Source organism: Salvelinus alpinus, chromosome 4 (genome assembly GCF_045679555.1).
Source record: "Salvelinus alpinus chromosome 4, SLU_Salpinus.1, whole genome shotgun sequence".
Lineage (NCBI taxonomy): Eukaryota > Metazoa > Chordata > Actinopteri > Salmoniformes > Salmonidae > Salvelinus > Salvelinus alpinus.
The window spans coordinates 51,739,095-51,763,461 of NC_092089.1; the positions used below are offsets into that span (position 1 = coordinate 51,739,095).

At 40.9% G+C, this 24,367-nt stretch overlaps 1 protein-coding gene across 1 annotated transcript; it reads left to right on the forward strand.

Annotated features, from left to right (window-relative positions):
* The first annotated feature begins 548 nt into the window (after nt 1–548).
* On the forward strand, nt 549–24,367 carry LOC139573893 (uncharacterized). Its single transcript, XM_071397851.1, has 9 exons — nt 549–742; nt 7,128–7,193; nt 7,740–7,994; nt 14,212–14,270; nt 15,702–15,800; nt 16,129–16,291; nt 17,431–17,501; nt 23,078–23,182; nt 23,466–24,367. The coding sequence occupies exons 2-9, from the start codon at nt 7,163–7,165 to the stop codon at nt 23,718–23,720; spliced, it is 1,038 nt and encodes a 345-aa protein (XP_071253952.1). The 5' UTR covers nt 549–742; nt 7,128–7,162; the 3' UTR covers nt 23,721–24,367.

The following is a 24,367-nucleotide window of genomic DNA, read 5'->3' on the forward strand; positions in this document are numbered from 1 at the left end:
AAAGAGGTAATTGTTGTCAAAGGGGTTTATTCCTGACAGAGGGGAGTGGGGGGGGGGGGGGGGGATTTCACATTATGTTGAACAGAAACCAGAATTTTCCCCAAAATCACCTCACCAGTATGGGAATTATCTCACAAGAAACCTATGAGGCAGCAAAGTTGTAGGAGACTGTAGGACCATTTTGTTTGGAAAAGAAAAGGAAAATGAGGGGATAGGTAAATAAAGAGAGGAGATGTATAATATTTATCAGATTGTTTTGGGTTGCAGATGTTAATGATGTGACTATGACCTGTTGTATCACTTTGCTCCATTGACATTTTTTCATAAATGTGTCTGATTACATAATTGTATTAATTAGTCTCACATGACCATCTGTCAACTGGCCAGCGGACTCAAGATTTGGTCCTGGTTCCTGAGATTATAGGTGTGGATTGAGTTAGCGGGCTGGAAGTTTACCCTAATTTGATCTCTGGGTCCTTGTATGGTAGTTTTAACCCACCCACCCAGCTCTCTGCCTGTAGTCTCCTCCTCTCTGCTAGTTGTGACTAGTAATTGAGTGGGTGTGCAGGTGAGAGTTTCCACTTAATAGGTTGCCTCTCCTGTGCTGTCACTAGGAAGAACAGAGGGTAGTGACACTGGGAGAAAAGGAGACCGGAGAGACGGAGAGAGAGAGGCTCTACACATCATCGGCGGCTGATACAGACAGTTTCATCCTCAGACTTTTGCTCAACGCTACACACGGGTAAGCGCTTGTTGTTGTTTTTTCTGAAAACATTTAGTTACACATTTGTTTGCGTTATTTTGTTTCCATTACCTGCTTATCTCGGGCTGATTAAGTTCAACAAGGAGGGTTGCCATGGTTGTTTAAAGTTGATAGTGTATAGAATAATGTTGCTTTGGTTTACTTCACAGCAATAAATATAAGGTTATGTTACTGGCATTGAATGCTTCCATATTTTCACATAGTACAGTGCCTTCTGAAAGTATTAAACTGAGATGTTTTTGTCCCTGGCCTACACGCAACACCCGATGATGTTAAAGTGGAATTATGTTTTTTGACAATTTTACAAATTAATAAAAAATGAAGTATTCAACCCTTTTGTTATGGCAAGCCTAAATAAGTTCAGGAGTAAAAATGTGCTTAAAACAAGTCACAAAGTAAATTGGATGGACTCTGTCGAGCAGTGAATTTCGAACACAGATTCAACCACAAAGACCAGGAAGGATTTCCAATGCCTCGCAAAGAAGGGCACCTATTGGAAGATGGGTAAAAAAAAGCAGACATGGAATATCCCTTTGAGCATGGTGAAAGTTTTAATTACACTTTGGATGGTGAATCTCAATACAACCAGTCACTACAAAGATATAGGCGTCCTTCCTAACTCAGTTGCCGGAGAGGAAGGATACCGTGCAAGGATTTCAACATGGTGACTTTAAAACAGTTACAGACTTTAATGGCTATGATAGGAGAAAACCAAGGATGGATCAACAACATTGTAGTTGCTCCACAATACTAACCTAATTGACAGAGTGAAAAGAAGGATGTTTGTACAGAACATAAATATTCCAAAACATGAATCCTGTTTGTAATAAGGCAATAAAGTAAAACTGCAACAAATGTGGCAAAGAAATTAATTTTATGTATTGAATACAAAGCCGTGTGATTGGGGCAAGTCCAACACATCACCAAGTAGCAGAGTTGTGGACTCGAGTCACATGACTTGGACTGGAGTCTGATTTGAGTCACACATTTGATCACTTGAGGCTTGACTTGACAGAAAATGAAATAACTTGAGGCTTGACTTGGACTTGGAGCTTTAAGAGCAGTTGAAGGCCACGGAATCAGTGTTGTATGGCATTGAAGCTTGTCTGGAGGTTTGTTAAGACTCGATATTCAACTTTGACTTGAGACTGATGACTTGACATGATCTGGCCAGGTTTTGTAATGTCCACACAGCCAGAGACAGTAGCCACAGCATCTCCCTTGCAAAAAAACCTGCAACAGATTGGCTAGTGAAACGCACACTCTGCCTTCTGATTGGACCAGCAAACTGTCAATTGACACAGGCCGGGTGAGCTAGCGAACAGATTGCTGATTTAATGTACAGCCATATGATCAGGTGCAGCGCAAACGTCAAATTGTAGGGAGAGAGGATTGCCATAATAAATAAATATGCAGGGGCAAAAATTGTTTGGTGATCAAGAATATTAACAGTTTACTTTGCACGCTCACCAGTAATTGGGCATTAAGTTTTACTTTAGTGCCTTATTGCAAACAGTATTCACGTTTTGGAATATTTTTATTCTCTACAAGTTTCCTTCTTTTCCCTCTGTCAATTAGGTTAGTATTGTGGAGTAACTACAATATTGTTGATCCATCCTCAGTTTTCTCCTACTGGTGTCACGTTCCTGACCTGTTTTATGTTATTTTTGTATGTGTTTAGTTGGTCAGGGCGTGAGTTGGGGTGGGCATTCTATGTTTTGTGTTTCTATGTTTAGGTCACTTGTAATTAGCCTTATATGGTTCTCAATCAGAGACAGGTGTTTGACGTTTTCCTCTGATTGAGAACCATATATAGGTTGGCTGTTCACACTGTTTGTTTGTGGGTGATTGTCTTCTGTGTCTGTGTATGTTGCACCACACGGGACTGTTTCGGTTTGTTTGTTCGTTTGATGTAGTCCGTTCCTGTTCGTGAGTTCTTCGTGCATTTATGTAAGTTCCATGTTCAGGTCTGTCTATGTTGTTTTCTTATTTTGTAGTTTGTTGAAGTGTTTTCGGTTTTCGTCAGTACTTTAATAAACTTAATTATGTATTCACAACCCGCTGCATTTTGGTCCTCCGATCCTTCTCTCCTCGTCCGAGGAGGAAGATCTAGACACCCGTTACAACTGGTCTTTCGGGAAGTCAAAATTGCTTGAAATTGATCATTTACTTATGAAGCTTGTATTTGAAATTTGTTGTTAAAGTGTATTATTAGTCTACTGCAGAGAATATGTACCATAGGCGCGTCTTTCCACTTGTGCTCTTCAAACTCCCCCAGTGGAGAGCACTTTAAATGTTTGCTGTTGCTTTCACACGTTTAGATGAATATGTAATCAAATAATCATTAAGTCTCATTAACACGAATGTACCTATGTAACAATGGATGTGGAAATTGCCTTTTACATCGTAGAACCCAGTTTATGGGCTGTAATTGCAAATTGGTTAATTGTATGGTCCTATGGTCTTTTGGGCTATTGCCTGTCTATATTTAGTTATTCTGATTGTATATTTTGTATGATAAGGCACTTTCACTATTGGATCACTAGGACCTGTAAATAAATCTACACTTTGAGCACGTCAACCTGCCTTGCCTTCTGCTGATTTCATACCCTTAAGACTGCTACAAGGTGCCTATTTTACAATTACAAAATTCAAATGTGTTGTAGACAAAATAATGAAAAGGGCTGCCTGTTGTACTCAATAAATATGCTAATATTTGTAGTTGAACAAGTCATTGCATGTATAGATTTGTTTTACTTGACTTGAGACTTGACTTGAAAAAACTTGTGACTACTTGACTTGACTTGCTCTTAGAATGCACAAGTTGGACTTGACTCAAGACTCGAGCCGTTCTACTTGGGACTCCACTTGCGACTCGGACCCCTTGATTTGAGACTTGCTTGTGACTCAAATAATAGTGACTTGGTCCCACCTCTGCTGAGTACCACTCTTCATATTATCAAGCATAGTGGTGGCCCCATCATGTTATGGGTATGCTTGTCATCGGCAAGGAAAAGGGAGTTTTTCAGGATAAAAAGACATGGAATAGAGCTAAGCACAGGCAAAATCCTAGAGGGAAACCTGGTCCAGTCTGCTTTCCAACAGATACTGGGAAACAAATTCACCTTTCAGCAGAAAGTTCCTGAGTGGCCTAGTTACAGTTTTGTCTTCAATTGGATTGAAAATCTATGGCAAGAGATGAACATAGCTGTTTAGCAATGATCAACAACCAACTTGACAGAGCTTGAAATGTGCCAAAGGTGATTCTAACATGTTTTGACTCATGGGGTTGAATACTTATCTAATCAAGATACTGTATATTAGTGTGTTTTTTAATGTTTTTTATTTAACCAATTTTATAATTTCTTTCACGTTGACATTACAGAGTATAGATCATTGACCAAAAATTACAATTAAATCCATTTATTCCTACTTTGTAAAACAACAAATTGTTTAAAAAAAGCAGTGTGAATACTTTCTGAAGGCACTGCGTATCTATAGTATGCTTGTGTCACAATTAATATAACATTTGACAGTGGTTTTATCTAAAACCTTCACTACATAATTTGTTATTTTAATTGAGCTGTGTGTAGGTTAGGTTTAAGTCCGGGCACTGGCTGGGCCACTCAAGGAAATTCAGAGACTTGTCCCGAAGCCACTCCTGCGTTGTCTTGGCTGTGTGCTTAGGGTTGTCCTGTTGGAAGGTGAACCTTCACCCCAGTCTGAGGTCAGGAAAGCTCTGGAGCAGGTTTTCATCAAGGATCTCTCTGTACTTTTCTCCATTAATCTTTCCCTCGATCCTGACTAGTCTCCCAGTCCCTGCCACTGAAAAACATCCCCACAGCATGATTCTGCTACCACCATGCTTCACCGTAGGGATGGTGCCAGATTTCCTCCAGACATGACGCTTGGCATTCAGGCTAAGAGTTCAATCTTGGTTACATCAGACTAGAGAATCTTGTTTCTCATGGTCTGAGAGTCTTTAGGTGGCTTTTGGCAAACTCCAAGCGGGCTGTCATGTGCCTTTTACTGAGGAGTGGCTTCCGTCTGGCAATTCTACAATATAGGCCTTATTGGTGGAGTACTGCAGAGATGGTTGTCCTTCTCAAAGATTCTCCCATCTTCACAGAGGAACTCTAGATCTCTGTCAGAGTGACCATCAGGTTCTTGGTCACCTCCCTGACCAAGGCCCTTCTCCCCCGATTCCATGTTTGGCCGGGCGGCCAGCTCTAGGAAGTCTTGGTGGTTCCAAACTTCTTCCATTTAAGAATGATGGAGGCCACTGCAGAAATGTTTTGGTACCCTTCCCCAGATCTGTGCCTCGACACAATCCTGTCTCGGAGCTCTATTGACAATTCCTTCAACCTCATGACTTGGTTTTTGCTCTGACATGCACTGTCAACTGTGGGACCTTATATAGAAGGATGTGTGTCTTTCCAAATCATGTCCAAACAATTGAATTTACCACAGGTGGACTCCAGTCAAGTTGTAGAAACATCTCATGGATGATCAATGGAAACAGGATGCACCTGAGCTCAATTTCGAGTCTCATAGAAAATAGTCTGAATACTTATGTAAATAAGGTATTTCTGTATTTAATTGTTAATAAATCCTGTTTTCACTCTGTCAATATGAGGTATTTTTTATTTCATACATTTTAGATTAAGGCTGTAACGTAACAAAATGTGTAAAAAGTTAAGGGGTCTGAATACTTTCCGAATGCACTGTATATATATATTATATTTTAATATATTATATTTCATATACTTTAAGCAATATAAAAATGTTCCTTTACACAAACACCTATAACTAGACCTACTTTTTTTAAAGTGGGCTATTTGTCACGGATTCCCCCGGTACTGCTGCTCATTCCGTGCACCAGTTCCGGAGGTCTACGTCACCGGCCTATAGGTCGTCACTGAACTATCTCATTACGCACACATGATTCCAATTCCCATTGATTAGTAATTGTATATATGTGCCCTCTGTTCATCAATGTCTTGTCAGTTATTGTTCCCATGTCCGTTGGTCTGTGATACCTGTGCTTTGTTATTTCGGCTTTCTTGCTGCGTGTATTGTTCACTTGTTATTACGGGTCTCGTATCGTGTATTGTTGTGCATTTGTTATTACAGGTCTCGACCCGTGTAGTGTATTGCCGGTCTCGTCCTGTGTATTTATTATAGGTTTTACCTCGCTCTTTTGTTTGGGTTACATCCCTGTGTTTTCGTATACGTGTTTGTTTTGGGCTTCGTCCCCGTGCCTTTCATGGCATGTTGTATTTTTGGGTGGAGTATTAAAACCCCCTATTACGTATTCCTGCGCCTGTCTCCAATCATTTATACAACGTGACACTATTAGCCACTGTTTGACCCTCAGTCTCCATGGTGGTGAGCCCAAAGGAGACTGTGTGGTTGGTTCCTAGGGAGGGATGAAAACATGCCGTGCTTAGATATATTGCCCCGGGGACATCACGAGGAACAAACACATTTTAATTGTGCTCATGGCTGAACGGCTGCCAACCGACACTACCGAACAAAACCATATCCTTTGATGACACACGCATGTGTCTGATTATTTTGGCAATGATTATTTTCTTAATATTGTAATTTACCAGCCACAATGTGGTTGTGAGTGGATGGTTGTTTGACAGTTCAACATCTATTATCTATTCCTAACTCTCTTTTCTACCTCTCTTTCCTACACTTAACCAAATTTAACTTACAAATCAGGCGCTGCGGCCACTGCAAACCATCATCAGATCAGTTTCCCCCATAGAACAATTAGGGAATTGTTTGCAAATGAGCCCTCAGATAGATGATGGCATAAGATCAAAGGATAAGTCCAGGTGGGACATAATGAATGGACATGTGTAAACAGTCTGATTGCTCTACTGAATCTGACTTAGGTTGTGTGTCAACGGAAAAGGCATAATAGACCTATGGATTTGGGTCTTTACTTATGTGGTTTGTGGTATTACTTTTGTCCTCTACATGCTCCAGGTAGCATTATTCAATAGTCAGGTAACCACGATGCTACAAGACAATAAGGAACCTTTATATCACAATATTCAGGGTGTCACATTTCACTGTTTCTCAGTTTACTTCTAAATGTAAGATCTTCTGTGCCTAAGTCGTACTGTAGCCGTGTTAATCGTTAAAGGGACACAATCGTTATTCATATTGTTTTAAGATTATAGGGGGTCATTTTCTTGGGAACTTTTCTTCTTATCGTTTGTGCAAAAACACCATAGTCACATACTGTATGTACTGTAGATACTGGTATGGAGCTGGAGAAAATGAATATCATGTTAAAACTTATACTGGGTCAAAATGAACTCATCATGACTTCTCTTTCCCTTTCTAGACTGGACTAAGGGCTCCTACTCCCTCCAGAAGACTATGGCCTCAACTGCTTCTTTTAAAGGCACAGGTATGTTTACTTTCTAAATATGCCCATTGCCTAAAAAAATGTGCATAGACACATACTGACTGATTCTTGAATAATATAACTTCTATAACTTTAATCAAAGTTATATAAGTTACCCATTGATTCTTGAAGAATATAACTTATATAACATTAATCAAAGTTATATAAGTTGTACTGTTCAAGAAACTATGGGTAAATATCAATAATTGAAATGGACAGATTTTCTGATCCCAGATTGTATCTTTAAGATTCTAGACTGTACCTGCAACTGCAGTTAAACTGCAAAATGACTGACGTTAAACTGTTGGACGCAGTATTTTCAGCATACTGCAGTTATACTGCACTCTAACTGGAGTTATACTGCAGTGTACTGCAGTTATCCTGCACTCTGAATGCAATCTTTTTTCGTAAGGGAATGACTCATCTAGCCGAACAAAACAGAGGCTTACTGCCTACATGAATATGACAACGCATGGTTAAGAGCTTGTTATGTTTAATAGACAGGACCTGCCAAATGATGACAGCTGTATGCCTCTCCTATCTGAACAGGCCTCCTGCTCTTCTTACTACTGGGACTGCAGCCATCGTCATTTATTTCCGGACAAAGCACAACCTCAAGTTCCAATTCAACGATCAATGCTACATCAACTGTGATGTCACCAGGCATGAGTACTGACTCTGCAGCAACTATCATGACAGCTACCACAGCTCAAACTACAATGTCGTCTGCCATTTCCTCTACGAATGCTACAATGTCGTCTGCCATTTCTTCTACGAATACTACAATGACGTCTGCAGGGTTGGGTAGGTTCCTTTCTAAATGTAATCCATTATAGTTACTAGTTACCTGTCCAAGATTGTATGGCTTTTTCTTTGCAACTCTGCCTAGAAGGCCAGCGTCCCGGGGTTGCCTCTTCACTGTTGACGTTGAGACTGGTGTTTTGCGGGTACTATTTAATGAAGCTGCCAGTTGAGGACTTGTGTTTGTGCTTGTCTTTAAAAAACAAGGACATTTCTAAGTGACCCCAAAGTTTTAGAACACCTACTCATTTAAGGGTTTTTCTTTATTTTTACTATTTTCTACATTGTAGAATAATAGTGAAGACATCAAAACTATGAAATAACACATATGGAATCATGTAGTAACCAAAGAATTGTTAAACAGATTCTTCAAAGTAGCCACCCTTTGCCTTGATGACAGCCTTGCACACTCTTGGCATTCTCTCAACCAGCTTCACATGGAATGCTTTTCCAACAGTCTTGAAGTAGTTCCCACATATACTGAGCACTTGATGGCTGCTTTTCCTTCACTCTGCGGTCCAACTTATCCCAAACCATCTCATTCGGGTTGAGGTCAGGTGATTGTGGAATCCAGCTCATCTGATGTAGCACTCCATCATTCTCCTTCTTGGTCAAATAGCCCTTACACAGCCTGGAGGTGTGTTGGGTCATTGTCCTGTTGAAAAACAAATGATAGTCCCACTAAGAGCAAACCTGACGGGATGGCGTATCGCTGCAGAATGCTGTGGTAGCCATGCTGTCAAACTAGCCTTCGCTTTGACTCCCCCTCCTGTCCAGCTCAGGAATTCGGCGTCGCAGGCCTTCTAGCTGCTACCGAACCTACTGCTGGCAAACGCTCTTCACTCATCAACCCCGGACTTGACTTGTCATGTCAAGTCTGCTCCCTCTCCGGCCTCTAGGTCACCAGGCTGCTCATTATGGCGCACACCTGTCACCATCATTACGTGCACCTGCGCGTCATCAGGATCACCTGGACTCCATCACCTCCTTGATTACCTGCCATATATATGTCACTCCCTTTGGTTCCTTCCCCAGGCGTCATTGTTTCTGTTTCAGTTTCCTGTCTGTGCGATGTTCGTGTTTCTTGTTTTGTTTATTAAATTATGCACTCCCTTGCTTCCCGACTCCCTGTGCACACGTTACATGTCATCATTACACACACCTGGGTCCAATCCCCAATCTATCACTGTATATATACTCCCTCTGCCATTTGTCTTTGCCGGATAATGAACTTATCCTCTGCAGCAGAGGTAGCTCTGGGTCTTCCTTTCCTGTGGTGGTCCTCATGAGAGCCAGTCTCAACATCGCGCTTGATGGTTTTTGCGACTGCACTTGAAGAAACTTTCAAAGTTCTTTAAATGTTCCGCGTTGACTGACCTTCGTCTCTTAAAGTAATGATGGACTGTCATTTCTTTTTGCTTATTTGAGCTGTTCTTGCCATAATATGGACATTTACCAAATAGGGCTATCTTCTGTATACCACCCCTACCTTGTCACAACACAACTGATTGGCTCAAATGCATTAAGAAGGAAAGAAATTCCACAAATTAACTTTTAAGAAGGCACACCTGTTAATTGAAAAGCATTCCAGGTGACTACCACATGAAGATGTCATCAAGGCAAAGGGTGGCTCCTTTGAAGAATGTCAAATATAAAATATATTTTGATTTGTTTAACACTTTTTTGGTTACTATATTATATATGTGTTATTTCATAGTTCTGATGTCTTCAATATTATTTTACAATGTAGAAAGAAAAAATAAACTCTGGAATGAGTAGGTGTGTCCAAACTTTTGACTGGTACTGTATATATACAGTTAAAGTCGGAAGTTTACATACACCTTAGCCAAATACATTTAAACTCACTTTTTCCCAATTCCTGACATTAATCCTAGTAAAAATTCCCTGTCCTAGGTCAGTTAGGATCACCACTTTATTTTAAGAATGTGAAATGTCAGAATAATAGTAGTGAGAATTATTTATTTCAGCTTTTATTTCTTTCATCACATTCCCAGTGGGTCAGAAGTTTGCATACACTCAATTAGTACTTGATAGCATTGGCTTTAAATTGTTTAACTTGGGTCCAAAATTTTGGGTAGCCTTCCACAAGCTTCCCACAATAAGTTGGGTGAATTTTGGCCCATTCATCCTGACAGTGCCAGTGTAACTGAGTCAGGTAACTGAGTCATGCTTGGGGTCATTGTCCATTTGGAAGACCCATTTGCGACCAAGCTTTAACTTCCTGACTGATGTCTTGAGATGTTGCTTCAATATATCCACATATTTTCCTCCCTCATGATGCCATCTGTTTTGTGAAGTGCACCAGTCCTTCCTGCAGCAAAGCACCCCCACAACATGATGCTGCCACCCCCGTGCTTCACATTTGGGATGGTGTACTTCAGCTTGCAAGCCTCCCCCTTGTTCCTCCAAACATAGCAATCGTCAATTTTGCCAAACAGTTACATTCTTTTTTCATCAGACCAGAGGAGATTTCTCCAAAAGTATGTTCTTTGTCCCCATGTGCAGTTGCAAACCGTAGTCTGGCTTTTTTATGGCAATTTTGGAGCAGTGGCTTCTTCCTTGCTGAGCGGCCTTTCAGGTTATGTCGATATAGGACTCGTTTTACTGTGGATATAGATACTTTTGTACCTGTTTCCTCCAGCATCTTCACAGGGTCCTTAACTTTTGTTCTGGGATTGATTTGCACTTTTCGCACCAAAGTACGTTCATCTCTCGGAGACAGATTTTTTTCTGAGGTCTTGGCTGATTTCTTTTGATTTTCCCATGATGTCAAGCAAAGAGGCACTGAGTTTGAAGGTAGGCCTTGAAATACATCCACAGGTACACCTCCAATTGACTCAAATTATGTTAATTAGCCTATCAGAAGCTTCTAAAGCCATGACATCATTTTCTGGAATTTCCCAAGCTGTTTAATGGCACAGTCAACTTTGTGTATGTAAACTTCTGACCCACTGGAAAAGTGATACAGTGAATTATAAGTGAAATAATCTGTCTGTAAATAATTGTTGGACAAATTACTTGTGTCATGCACAAAGTAGATGTCCTAACCGACTTGCCAAAACTCTAGTTTGTTAACAAGAAATTTGTGGAGTGGTTGAAACTAATTTTAACTAACTTATTTCCAACCTAAATGTATGTAAACTTCCAACTTCAACTGTATATATATATATATATATATATATATATATATATATATATATAATTTATAAGTCCAAAAATGTATGTAGCAACTACATATTGCCCCTTTAAGTGTCACGATCATCGTAACTTTGAATAGAGGACCAAGGCGCAGCGTGATAGAAAGACATCTTCTTTTATTATGAAGACGAACAAACGAACAAAAACAACAAACAGACGACCGTGAAGCTATATCAAACAAAATAGTGCTGACACTAAACACTACACATAGACAATTACCCACAACAGCCCAATGCCTATGGCTGCCTTAAATATGGCTCCCAATCAGAGACAATGAATGACAGCTGTCTCTGATTGAGAACCATTCAGGCAACCATAGACATACCTAGACACCTACACTCAACACAAACCCATACACTCTACCCAAAACCCCCTATACCATACAACCACCCAAGACGAGACAAATACACAAACATCCCCCCTGTCACACCCTGACCTAACCAAAATATTACAGAAAATAAAGATAACTAAGGCCAGGGCGTGACATTAAGTCTATCAAAAGTGTACGAGTTTGAGCATGTGTCCATTAGGCCTTTTATATCAGCATGAATTAGATTGAACAATAAAAGCCCCACTTTTATTCCATAGGCTGGTATCGGCACTATGCAGCTGTTACAAGAGCACATTTTTCACTGGCTGTCCACTGGTTTCAAAAACAATAATTGATAGGCAGCCTAAACTTCTTGAATTCAACCATTATTGTGTTCAAATACACATTTAGATTTGTGAACAGCCATGCACAACAACCACAATCCGTAAGGCGCAAATAGCTAAATGAGAGAGGGGCAGTGTGATTCACATCAATGCGCTATGTAGATATCAATAATAAGTGATATCTGTATCACCGTAGACTACACCACTGCTGTCATCCTTACCTCCAAGCGTTTATTCAAGTTGGATAATCTTTGGATGCTGACAGGAGTCGCACCATTGGAAGACATAGCTTGGACTGTAGCCTACAAAAACCTATTTTCCCGCGATCAATCAAACACATTTGGTGTGTCATCATAGTGGTCTCTGACTTGTGGTCAGACTTGCTCTGGTGGAACAAACTTTTTTTGTCATTGCTGATTTGAATGTCGATAAGAAGTGTCAAATATTTTCTTTTGCAAACGTCCTTTCTGAATTTAAAAGTAATCCTAGAAGTAATCATCTCGTTTTTCAAAAGTATCTGTAATCCGATTACAATATTTTTGTTGGTAACGTAACGGATTACATGTAATCCGTTACTCCCCAACCCTGGTTGTCAGGCATTTCTTCTATGAGTACTACAATGGAATCGGACTCAGCAACCATGTTGGCAGCTACCACAGTTCAACATGCTGCTAATACGGCTACCTCTATCTCTAATTCATCCAATACAGTGCCTTGCAAAAGTATTCATCCCCCTTGCCGTTTTTCCGATTTTGTTGCATTACAACCTGTAATTTAAATTGATTTTTATTTGGATTTCATGTCAAATTGGTGAAGTGAAATGAAAAAAAATTACTTGTTTAATTTTTTTTTTAAATAAAACTGAAAAGTTGTGTGTGCATATGTATTCACCCCCTTTGTTATGAAGCCCGTAAATAAGATCTGGTGTAACCAATTACCTTCAGAAGTCACATAATTTGTTAAATAAAATCCATCTGTGTGCAATCTAAGTGTCACATGATCTCAGTATATATACACCTGTTCTGAAAGGCCCCAGAGTCTGCAACACCACTAAGCAAGGGGCACCGCCAAGCAAGTGGCACCATGAAGACCAAGGCGCTCTCCAAACAGGTCAGGGACAAAGTTGTGGAGAAGTACAGATCAGGGTTGGGTTATAAAAAAATATCTGAAACTTTGAACATCCCACAGAGCACCATTAAATCCATTATTAAAAAATGAAAAGAATATGGAACCACTTTAAGCCATACACTCCACAGAGCTGGGCTTTACAAAAGAGTGGCCAGAAAAAAGCCATTGCTTAAAGTAGGCAAACATGTTTGGTGTTCGCCAAGAGGCATGTGGGAGACTCCTCAAACATACGGAAGAAGGTACTCTGGTCAGATGAGACTAAAATGTTGCTTTTTGCCCATCAAGGAAAACGCTATGTCTGGTGGAAACCCAACACCTCCCATCACCCTGAGAACACCATCCCCACAGTGAAGCATGGTGGTGGCAGCATCATGCTGTGGGGATGTTTTTCTTCGGCAGGGACTGGGAAACTGGTCAGAATAGAAGGAATGATGGATGGCGCTAAATACAGGGAAATTCTTGAGTGAAACCTGTTTCATTCTTCCAGAGATTTCAGACTGGGACGCAGGTTCACCTTCCAGCAGGACAATGACCCTAAGCATACTGCTAAAGCAACACTCGAGCGGATTAAAGGGAAACATTTAAATGTCTTGGAATGGCCTAGTCAAAGTCCAGACCTCAATCCATTTGAGAATCTGTGGTATGACTTAAAGATTGCTGTACACCAACGGAACCCATCCAACTTGAAGGAGCTGGAGCAGTTTTGCCTTGAAGAATGGGCAAAAATCCCAGTGGCTAGATGTGCCAAGCTTATAGAGACATACCCCAAGAGACTTGCAGCTGAATTTGCTGCAAAAGATGGCTCTACAAAGTATTGACTTTGGGGGGAGGGGTTGAATAGTTATGCACGCTCAAGTGTTCCGTTTTTTTGTCTTATTTCTTGTTTGTTTCACAATAAAAAATATTTTCCATCTTCAAAGTGGCATGTTGTGTAAATCAAATGATACACACCCCCAAAAAACTATTTTAATTCCAGGTTGTAAGGCAACAAAATAGGGAAAATGCCAAGGGGGGTGAATACTTTCGCAAGCCACTGTATAGGTACAATGACAACAGCCATGACCTCCACTTCAAGAGGTGTAACCATTGACAACTCAGGGAATACAATGGCGGGTAATATATAATGCTGATTGTTTTATGAATTCACATTCAGGATATTCGGTAGATATATTATTTTGCCACTTTGGTCTCACACTACATGTTGTCCTTGCTAACACAGGTAGTGGAACCACAAGCACGGACAATACCACTTCATGGGGCACCAGTGGCATGACCATGGTGAGTCTAGTAGTTTAGTAGTCTAGTAGATTTAATATATGATATGATATTATGTTAACACTTTATTTGAAGGGGGTATGCATAATGCATCTATATCACCTTTATGAAACCAATCATGACACCTTTGTGAATGTTGCAGTATCATTAATAGCAACCTTCATTACAGATTTTTTACTCAACATCATTCATGAGGCCACTAAGTAAATAGTCCTTGGAATTATTGCAAATTGTTTTAGAAAATAATTCAGCTGAATTTGCTGATATGCGCCTCTTTTGCACCGTAAGGCAGTCTAAACAAAGAGCTCTTTATATTTTGTACATATTTTTGATGATTTTAAGTGTTTTTTGTTTTTGCTAAGTCATTTAGTGTTTATTGGGTATATCTGGTTGTTTTCACCCAAAAAAACTATGTGAGTAGAGACAGTTTTTTTTTCAGTTCCACCACTGTGTACATAAACACAGTTCGTGTGTGTTGGTGGGTGTGAGTGGGTGTGAGTGAGGGGGTTGAGGGGATGGTGACTGGGCCCATGTTTGTGTCTGTGCATGTTGGCACCGAGGAATGAAGTAACTTGGCGGGTGGGAGAGATTGTTTCATGATACATGTGTCAGGATTTGGCCAGGATTGTTCAGGTTTTGGTCACTAGATGCCCCCATTGCGCCTTTTTTGAACCTTTTGTTTTTCCCTTGTTCTAATTATTATTTGCACCTGTGTGTCATTTCCTTGTAGGTATTTAATCCCTTTGTGTTCCTCAGTTCTTTGCTCTGTGTTTGTATGTTAGCACCCAGCCATGCTGTGAACATATATTTCTCTAGTTGGATTTTCCAGAGGTTCTCTGGTTTTGTTCTTGTTTATTTTTGATTAGTCTTTTGAGGTTTGTTTTTCCTCCTGCTGTTTTTCATTTTTTCTCTTGGCATTACTTTTGACGTTGTGGATTTTTATTTTTGCCTGAAGATTTTTCCTTTATTAAACCACCGTCTCTAGTACTGCTGTGTCTGCCTCATCATCTGGGTTCTGCCGACTATTAGTAACTGTTTCTCAAACCGGGTTCTGACAACATGTAGTCCGCTTTACCATCCCTTTTAATGCCTTATCTGGGAGCTTTCCTCAAGACAAGCAATTTCACATCAATTAGCATGCACGATGTCACCTTTTATAAAGCACAGTTTGAGGGAATTAGCCAGTTATGTCACATTTAGTAATGCCCTCTAAGTTGGTTAAGTCATCCTTTATGCACCCTTTATTGTGGAGTATGACACAAAAGTACAGTCGCTCTGTGTAGTGCAGACTTGATGTATGCTGTATAGGCTTTCTAAGTAGTACTTCATTCAAAGTCGGACCGATATTAATGTTGTTTGACTGTTTAGAGAAAGCATAGATAGATGCGGTGCTCAGTATCTGATCGTCTCTCTCTCTCGCTCTCTCTCTCAAAGATATCCTGTCGCCAGTTCTCCTGTAACTCCTCAGACTGCTACGATGTGTACATGAATATGACTTCTGTTTCATGCGACGCTAACATCACCTTCTGTGAGGTACAGTATACGCTATGCGTGTATTGCAGAATTTTTGAATTTGAATAATACAAATGTACTTACATTTCTCATACAACTTTTGCATGCTGTAGTTCATATTGCATCTGCTGTCATTAATTCACGTCACACCTATTTTCGATGCGATCTTCCTGGCCCTACTACTAAAAGTTTCACATCATTTTTCTTTTAAAGTCAGTTGCATTTGCAACAACTATACCGGAATGTGGTTCTAACTCCATCTTTTATTCCCTTGTTGAACAATAACAAAACATTTAAATGTATTTGCTTTTAAGAGTGTGCTAACAAAATGTGTGTGATACCTTCTCAGCTGAAGAGACAGGAAGACATGACTTACACCGGTGGCTGCAGTTCCTCCTGCGGTAATGCCTGTGTCAACGACACTCAGACCAACTGTTCGATGGGATGCTGCAACTCCACTGACTGTCTTAGCTCTACCCTGGCCTCCTTTGTTCGCACAAACACTACAACAGGTAAACCGTTTTTAGTTTCCCCCCACAAAAAATTTACAATAAAGAAAACCAATGTCCTGTGGCCTACGGTGGTCCACTGGTTTAAACCGCTGCCTCTGGATCACATGCACTGTGTACCTCCGAGAGCATGGGTTCAAATCTGTCCCACTGCTCAAGCACCTTCTCTCCTCCTTACTTTCTTCTCTAGCCATCCTGTCTATTAAACACAAAAAATACCTAAGGGACTACATTTTACATTTACATTTTAGTCATTTAGCAGACGCTCTTATCCAGAGCGACTTACAGTAGAGTGCATACATTTTTTATTACATTTTTACATACTGAGACAAGGATATCCCTAATATCCCTAACGGCCAAGAGCAGACGCTCTTATCCAGAGCGACTTACAGTAGAGTGCATACATTTTATTACATTTTTTATTTTTTTTAATTTTTTTTATACATACTGAGACAAGGATATCCCTACCGGCCAAACCCTCCCTACCGGCCAAACCCTCCCTAACCCGGACGACGCTATGCCAATTGTGCGTCGCCCCACGGATCTCCCGGTTGCGGCCGGCTGCGACAGAGCCTGGGCGCGAACCCAGCCCAGCCTGGGCGCAAACCCAGAGACTCTGGTGGCGCAGCTAGCACTGCGATGCAGTGCCCTAGACCACTGCGCCACCCGGGAGACTAGCCCCCTCCATACATTTTGGGGGGATATCTAAGTGCCCTGCATTATGATTGTTTTCTATGCTATTCTGCAATTCTTCAGTTTCCTTGTAAACTGTGTGCAAGATTCAATAAAGTCAAAGTCAAACCGTACTATGGTGTCCTTAGTGTTAGAATTGGTGAGCCTGTAAAAACCCTGTCTTTTACTGTGAGGGATCCATGCATACGTGTATCACCACCACATCAATTGGGAGACTGTTACTGTATGGGGCTGAGCTATATCTGCTGGTCTGTTGAACTATTTGTTTTCTGACAATGCATAGCATCTTATCACTATTCCTTTCATTTCAACACATCTGTAAAACGTGCTATTTATTTTTGATTAAATCTGAATTGCATTATATGAGCATGAAAGTACAATGCACTATATACAGTGCAAGATTGAGACATGAGTCATCTCAAAGATACTTATTTTATTTGTTCCTCCAGTGACTACAGTGATGATGACCACCACCACAACAACAGCAGCAGCCACCACTACAACTGCTGAACCAACCGATGTAAGAACTAGCTTTTGGGCAGCAACTTGATGTAGGCCTACAACAGTAAATTTCCCAATATGTTAGGGTACATTTATATACACATTAAACGGGCAATCTGTGTGTGTGTGTGTGTGTGTGTGTGTGTGTGTGAGAGAGCTGTGACGGTCATGGAATTTTGGATAACAGTTATTGTTCAGGCAAGTGACAGCGGTCACCATTATAATAGTCTTAAAGACACATTTTCTCCTCTCCTCCGCTCCCGTGCTGCTGTTGCAGGGAGGGGGAGTTGTCTAGACAACCAAAGACACCTTGCTTGTTTCAGCAAGGAGCAACACTGTTTAATCACTGAGTTGATGTTAGTGCGGAAAAGGGCTCAACTGCATGAATGCCCGGTAGTCCCGTCTTCAGTGAGCTATCTGTTTGTCGTCGGCTCTAAGAACCGGCTCTTGTAGGAGAACGTTGGGAGCCGGCTCGCATATCAGAAGAGCCGAATCTATTTATAAAAATATAACAAAAATTAAGATATGAATAATGAAAAGATTTAAATGAATAGAATTAACTAATTCTAAGAACAAAAAAAGAAAAGAAATGATATAGGCCTAAATGCTCAAGCGCACACACATTCGTTCTGACTATCTGCTCAGACTAACAGCCTCACCTGTTGTTCCTGTCAATCAGACACGCAGTGTAAACCAAGGAACCAAAGCCGTTGAGAGAGAGGAAAACTGTGAAAACAACAGCTGGAAAATGAGTCGGAAGCACAGTAGCATTTGGATGCATTTTAATAATGTAGACAATGTTAAAGCACAGTGTAGAATTTGCCAAAACAAAATCTCATATAAAGCCGGTTCTACGCACAATCTACACCGGCATATGCGAACTGTGAAGCTAGCTGTAGCGGAGCTTCAAGAAACTAGCGGGCCTGCTAGTGATAGTGGTGGAGCCAGCACCTCCACACGTGGAGATATATCCACTCAGTCAAGTAGGCCTACTCCGCGACCCACAGCAAAGCAGTCTTCTATGGACCAGTTTACGCCCAAAGTCTATGTCTGTAACAAAACAAGGCCAAATTGATATTGCATTGGCTAAAATGATTGCCACCGATTTCCAGCCATTTTCGATCGTGGAGGACAGAGGTTTTAGAAATTATAGCAATAGTCTAAATCCAATGTACGCAATTCCAAGCAGGAAAACCCTTTCAAATTCACTTATTCCACAACTGTACGAGAGCACACAGGCTTCAGCGCGGGAAAGAGTCCAAAAAGCGACTGCAGTTTGCCTTACCACTGACTGCTGGACATCAAGGATAACCACTTCTTACATGTCGGTTACATGTTACTTCATTGAAGATTTTTTTATGTCTAGCTGTCTTCTGGACTACTTTGAGTTCAGCGACAGACACACCTCAGAGAACTTGGCAGACGAACTGTTGAGAGTGTCCAGAGAATGGCAAGTAGATGGAAAAGTGGTCTGTTGTGTTAGCAACAATGCAGCTAACATAACCAAAGCCATGAGCATTTTTAAATGGAACCCTCATCCATGTCTTGCCCACACAATCAACCTGATTGTTAGAGATGCTCTGGAGGTGATGAAGCCCACTGTGGACAAAGTGAAAGCAGCCTTGGAATACTTCTACGAGAGCACAATAGGTGCTGAAAAACTAAAGTCTACACAACGCCAGATGGGGATGCCTGAGCTGAGGCCTAAACAAGACTGCCCTACAAGGTGGAATTCAACATTTTATATGTTGAAGCGGTTTCTTGAGTCAAAGGATGCCATCATCTCTACCCTGGCCATTGTCAATGCACCTGTTGATGCTCTGACCCAAGAGGAATGGGAGGTGGTGGAGGAGGTGTGCAGAGTCCTGGAACCCTTTGAGCAGTTCACTGTGGAGATCAGTGGAGAGAGGTACAGTAGGCAGTTATTACTACATCATTATTTAATCCAGTACTATATATGTATGTGGGCAGTAGAGGAGAATGTAGTATCAGTAGACAAAACATGAACCTGAACTAATAAGTTACTGTTCTCTCTTATCAGCTATTTGACAGCCGCAAAAATGATACTCCTGTGTAAGGGTCTGCAGCGAATCACAGCCAGCCGCCAGAGAGAAGCAAATGTAACCACAGGACATGTGACAGAGTTGATTGACACCCTATGTTCATCAATGGACAGAAAGTTCCACAGAATGGAATATAATCACGTGCTTTCAGAAACCGCTGCACTTGACCCCAGGTTTAAGAAGTTAGCCTTCACTGATGCCAGAGTAATTGATGAGGCTCTTCATAGAATAACTTCAGCAGCAGGGAGGGACAGCCCCAGCAGTCAGCTGGCTCAGGTACCAGGGCAACAGGAATAAGAGGGAGCAGATGGAGCAGAAGCACCACTAGTGGTGCCACAAACGTCTGCTGTTTGGATGCTGTTTGATGAGAGAGCAACTGGGGATGCAGCACGAAGGAATCCCTCAGCTGGTGCCATAAAGGAGCCCGTCCTTCAAAGATCTGCAGATCCTATGAGCTGCTGGAAGAACAAGGCCTCTGTCTACCCACGGCTTACTAAAGTCATGACAGGGAGACTCTGCATAGTAGCCACATCCGTTCCCTCTGAGAGGGTCTTCTCGAAAACGGGACAAATAATTACTGAAAGAAGAAACCGCATCAGCCCCTCGAAAGTGAGGCAGCTTGCATTTCTGAATGCAAATCTCTCAAAAGCAAAATATGGTCAGCATTGCTGTGTGCTGCTGGTTATAACATGGCAATAAAGAAGAGAGAGAAAAGAGGGACCAGTTTAATGTTTGAAGTCGGATGCTGCAGTTTTGCACATTGTTATTTATTTATTTTTTGATATGGTGCAATATTCTATTATTATGTTGTTCGGGTTGTATTTGTTTTGAATGGTTAAATGTATATGCATTTTGTTTATATACATTCAAAAGTTATACTTTAAATGCAAATGTTTAATAGCATTCTTTTTCATAACAAACCAATGCATTTTTAAATAAATTCTGGTTAAGGTAGTGATGGTTTCATTTAATAATGAATTAGAATTGTTTTACACCAATCATAGTCAAACTGTCACAAACTGTTTGACTTGAAAAAACACATTTAGGTAGCCTGTTTGTCATTGTGGGTTGTGGGTGATTGTTCCTGTTTTATGTGTACTTGTGATCACGTTACGGGACTGTTTCGTCGTCGTTTGTTTGTTGTTTTTTTGTTTTGGTTCTTGTTCACGTATTCTAATTAAAATGAATACATACCACGCTGCGCATTGGTCCTCCGATCCTTCTTACTACTCATCCTCAGATGAGGAGGACGATGAACGTGACAACATGAAGATGATGAAAAGAGTCAATATTTGCAGTGTTGACCCCTCTTTTTCAAGACCTCTGCAATCCGCCCTGGCATGTTGTCAATTAACTTCCGGGCCACATCCTGACTGATGGCAGCCCATTCTTGCATAATCAATGCTTGGAGTTTGTCAGAATTTGTGGGGTTTTGTTTGTCCACCTGCCTCTTGAGGATTGACCACAAGTTCTCAATGGGATTAAGGTCTGGGGAGTTTCCTGGCCATGGACCCAAAATATCGATGTTTTGTTCCCAGAGCCACTTAGTTATCACTTTTACCTTATGGCAAGGTGCTCCATCATGCTGGAAAAGGCATTGTTCGTCAACAAACTGTTCCTGGATGGTTGAGAGAAGTTGCTCTCGGAGGATGTGTTGGTACCATTCTTTATTCATGGCTGTGTTCTTAGGCAAAATTGTGAGTGAGCCCACTCCCTTGGCTGAGAAGCAACCCCACACATGAATAGTCTCAGGATGCTTTACTGTTGGCAGGACACAGGACTGATGGTAGCGCTCACCTTGTCTTCTCTGGACAAGCTTTTTTTCCGGATGCCCCAAACAATCGGAAAGGGGATTCATCAGAGAAAATGACTTTACCCCAGTCCTCAGCAGTCCAATCCCTGTACCTTTTTCAGAATATCAGTCTGTCCCTGATGTTTTTCCTGGAGAGAAGTGGCTTCTCTGCTGCCCTTCTTGACACCAGGCCATCCTCCAAAAGTCCTCACCTCACTGTGCGTGCAGATGCACTCACACCTGCCTGCTGCCATTCCTGAGCAAGCTCTGTACTGGTGGTGCCCCGATCCCGCAGCTGAATCAACTTTAGGAGATGGTCCTGGCGCTTGCTGGACTTTCTTGGGCGCCCTGAAGCCTTCTTCACAACAATTGAACCGCTCTCCTTGAAGTTCTTGATGATCCAATAAATGGTTGATTTAGGTGCAATCATACTGGCAGCAATATCCTTGCCTGTGAAGCCCTTTTTGTGCAAAACAATAATGACCGCACGTGTTTCCTTGCAGGTAACCATGTCTGACAGAAGAAGAACATTGATTCCAAGCACCACCCTCCTTTTGAAGCTTCCAGTCTGTTATTTGAACTCAATCAGCATGACAGAGGGATCTCCAGCCTTGTCCTCATCAACACTCATACCTGTGTTAACGAGAGAATCACTGACATGATGTCAGCTGGTCCTTTTGTGGCAGGGCTGAAATGCAGTGGAAATGTTTTGGGGGGATTCAGTTTATTTGCATGGCAAAGAAGGACTTTGCAATTAATTGCAATTCATCTGATCACTCTTCGTAACATTCTGGAGTATACGCAAATTGGCATCATTCAAACTAAGGCAGCAGACTTTGTGAAAATTTATATTTGTGTCATTCTCAAAACTTTTGGCCAAGACTGTACAATTATCTGTAAGGTTCCTTAATCAATCAGTGATTTTCAAACACAGATTCAACCACAAATACCAGGGAGGTTTTCCTATGTTTCGCAAAGAAGATCACCTGTTTGTAAATAGATTTTAAAAAAGAATCTGGCATTGAATAGCCCTAAGAGCATGGTGAAGTTATTAATTATGGTGTATCAATACACTCAGTCACTACAAAGATATAGGCATCCTTCTGAACTCAGTTGCCGGAGAGGAATGAAACCGTTCAGGGATTTCACCATGAGTTTAATTGTAGTTACTCCACAATATTTACCTAATATTGACAGAGTGAAAAGAAGGAAGCCTGTAAAAATATTCCAAAACATGCATCTTGTTTGCAACAAGGCACTAAATGAATACGTTAGTGTCCTCAATACAAAGTGTTATGTTTGGGGCAAATTCAATACAACACATTACTGAGTACCACTCTCCATATTTTCAAGCAAAGTGGTGGCTGCATCATGTTATGGGGGTTGAATACTTATCTTATCAAGATACTGTACATTCGTGTTTTATTTTTTGTAAATGTTTTGGTCTTGTTCAAATTTTTCAAGTATTTTGTGTAGATCGTTGACAAAAAATGACAATTACGTACATTTTTATCCCACTTTGTAACACAACAAAATGTGCAAAAAGTCAAGGGGTGTGAATACGTTGTTTTTTTAAACGGTTATAAAGGTTATTTTATTTTCATGACTGTCTTCATCCATAATCGTCAGTTACACGATTATACGGTAATTGTCCATCCCTAGTGTGTGTGTGTGTGTGTGCAAATGACTCAATGTCAGTGAATTTAACAGTCTTTATTAACATCATCCATCTATTTGCAGAAACTTAAGAAGTGTCAGATGTTTATGTGCACAGAGCAGAACTGTTACAAGACTTGGATAACCAAAGACCCAATGCCTTGTCCCCTCAACCAGCCCTACTGTGAGGTAGGCTTAAAAGTGCACCCCCACCCTATCCTATTCATCATTCTATACCCATAGTAGACAAACTAGACATCCTTCATTGAACTGTAAATGCTGTAGGATACAAATGTACACTTTAAGTATTTCATAACGAAAGAAGGAAAATACATTTGGCCACGACAAGAATGATTATCTGTTATGATCTCAACAACATCACTCAGACAAGAGAGAATTTCCTTTCGCCAATCTCGTACATTCTTAAACTCATCAAACTCCATGCATTCTCAATCCACGTTTCTCTTTTCAGCTGAAAAAGATGACAACTGGTTCAACAACGATCTGGATGGGAGGCTGCAATGCCAACTGCACAAGAAACACCTGGTGTACAACCACAACAGATACATGCCACCAAGAGTGCTGCAACACCTCCATGACCTCCTGCCTCAAGCTGGATGGTACTCTGAACGTTCCTTCTTCTGCCGCTAGGGGTCCGCACTTCCCTTTAGCATTGGTCACTGCTGCTCTGCTGGTTTGTCTGCTCAGCATTGGTTCTCTGGTTTAAACTGGGTCGTGTTTAGTAGGTACCAAGTGGGAAAGAAATGTATTGAACGAGGGAGGAAATACCTTGACTTGTCCGTTGCAAAATGGTTTAAAAACGTTGCCTGTTGTGTGACTTAATGAACACAACCCTGATGTGTCGACCTACTGAGCCATTGCTTGAATAATATACAGCGATAGTAGTTAGCACAGCAAAACCTGGTTTCAATTCCACATGAATACTATACTGGTTGTAGGTCTAGCCTACTCTGTTTTTGTTTGTTTGTTTGTTTGCTTGTATATGAGATGTATTGAGATACTGTATATGAGGGCTTGTCACGTCCTGACCATAGAACGCCTTTATTTTCTATGGTAGAGTAGGTCAGGGCGTGACTAGGGGGGTTAGTCTAGTTTATATTTTCTATGTGGGGTTCCAGGTTGTTTTTTCTATGTTGGGGTTTTTGGTATGATTCCCAATTAGAGGCAGCTGGCTATCGTTGTCTCGAATTGGGGATCATACTTAAGAAGCATTTTTTCCACCTGTGGGTTATGGGATATTGTTTCTGTGTAGTTGCCTGTTTAGCACTGCATTGTCATCACGGTTTGTTTGTTCTTTATTTTGTTTTTGTATTTGCTTAAGTTTCACTTTCATTAAAATTATGTGGAACTCAA

What these genes read in the sequence shown, in the direction of transcription:
- LOC139573893 (XM_071397851.1), top strand. Translation starts at nt 7,163, where the DNA reads ATGGCCTCAACTGCTTCTTTTAAAGGCACAG. An exon ending in TCGCACAAACACTACAACAG is followed by an intron (nt 16,292 to 17,430) that starts GTAAACCGTTTT and finishes TTGTTCCTCCAG; the next exon opens with TGACTACAGTGATGATGACC. An exon ending in CAACTGCTGAACCAACCGAT is followed by an intron (nt 17,502 to 23,077) that starts GTAAGAACTAGC and finishes ATCTATTTGCAG; the next exon opens with AAACTTAAGAAGTGTCAGAT.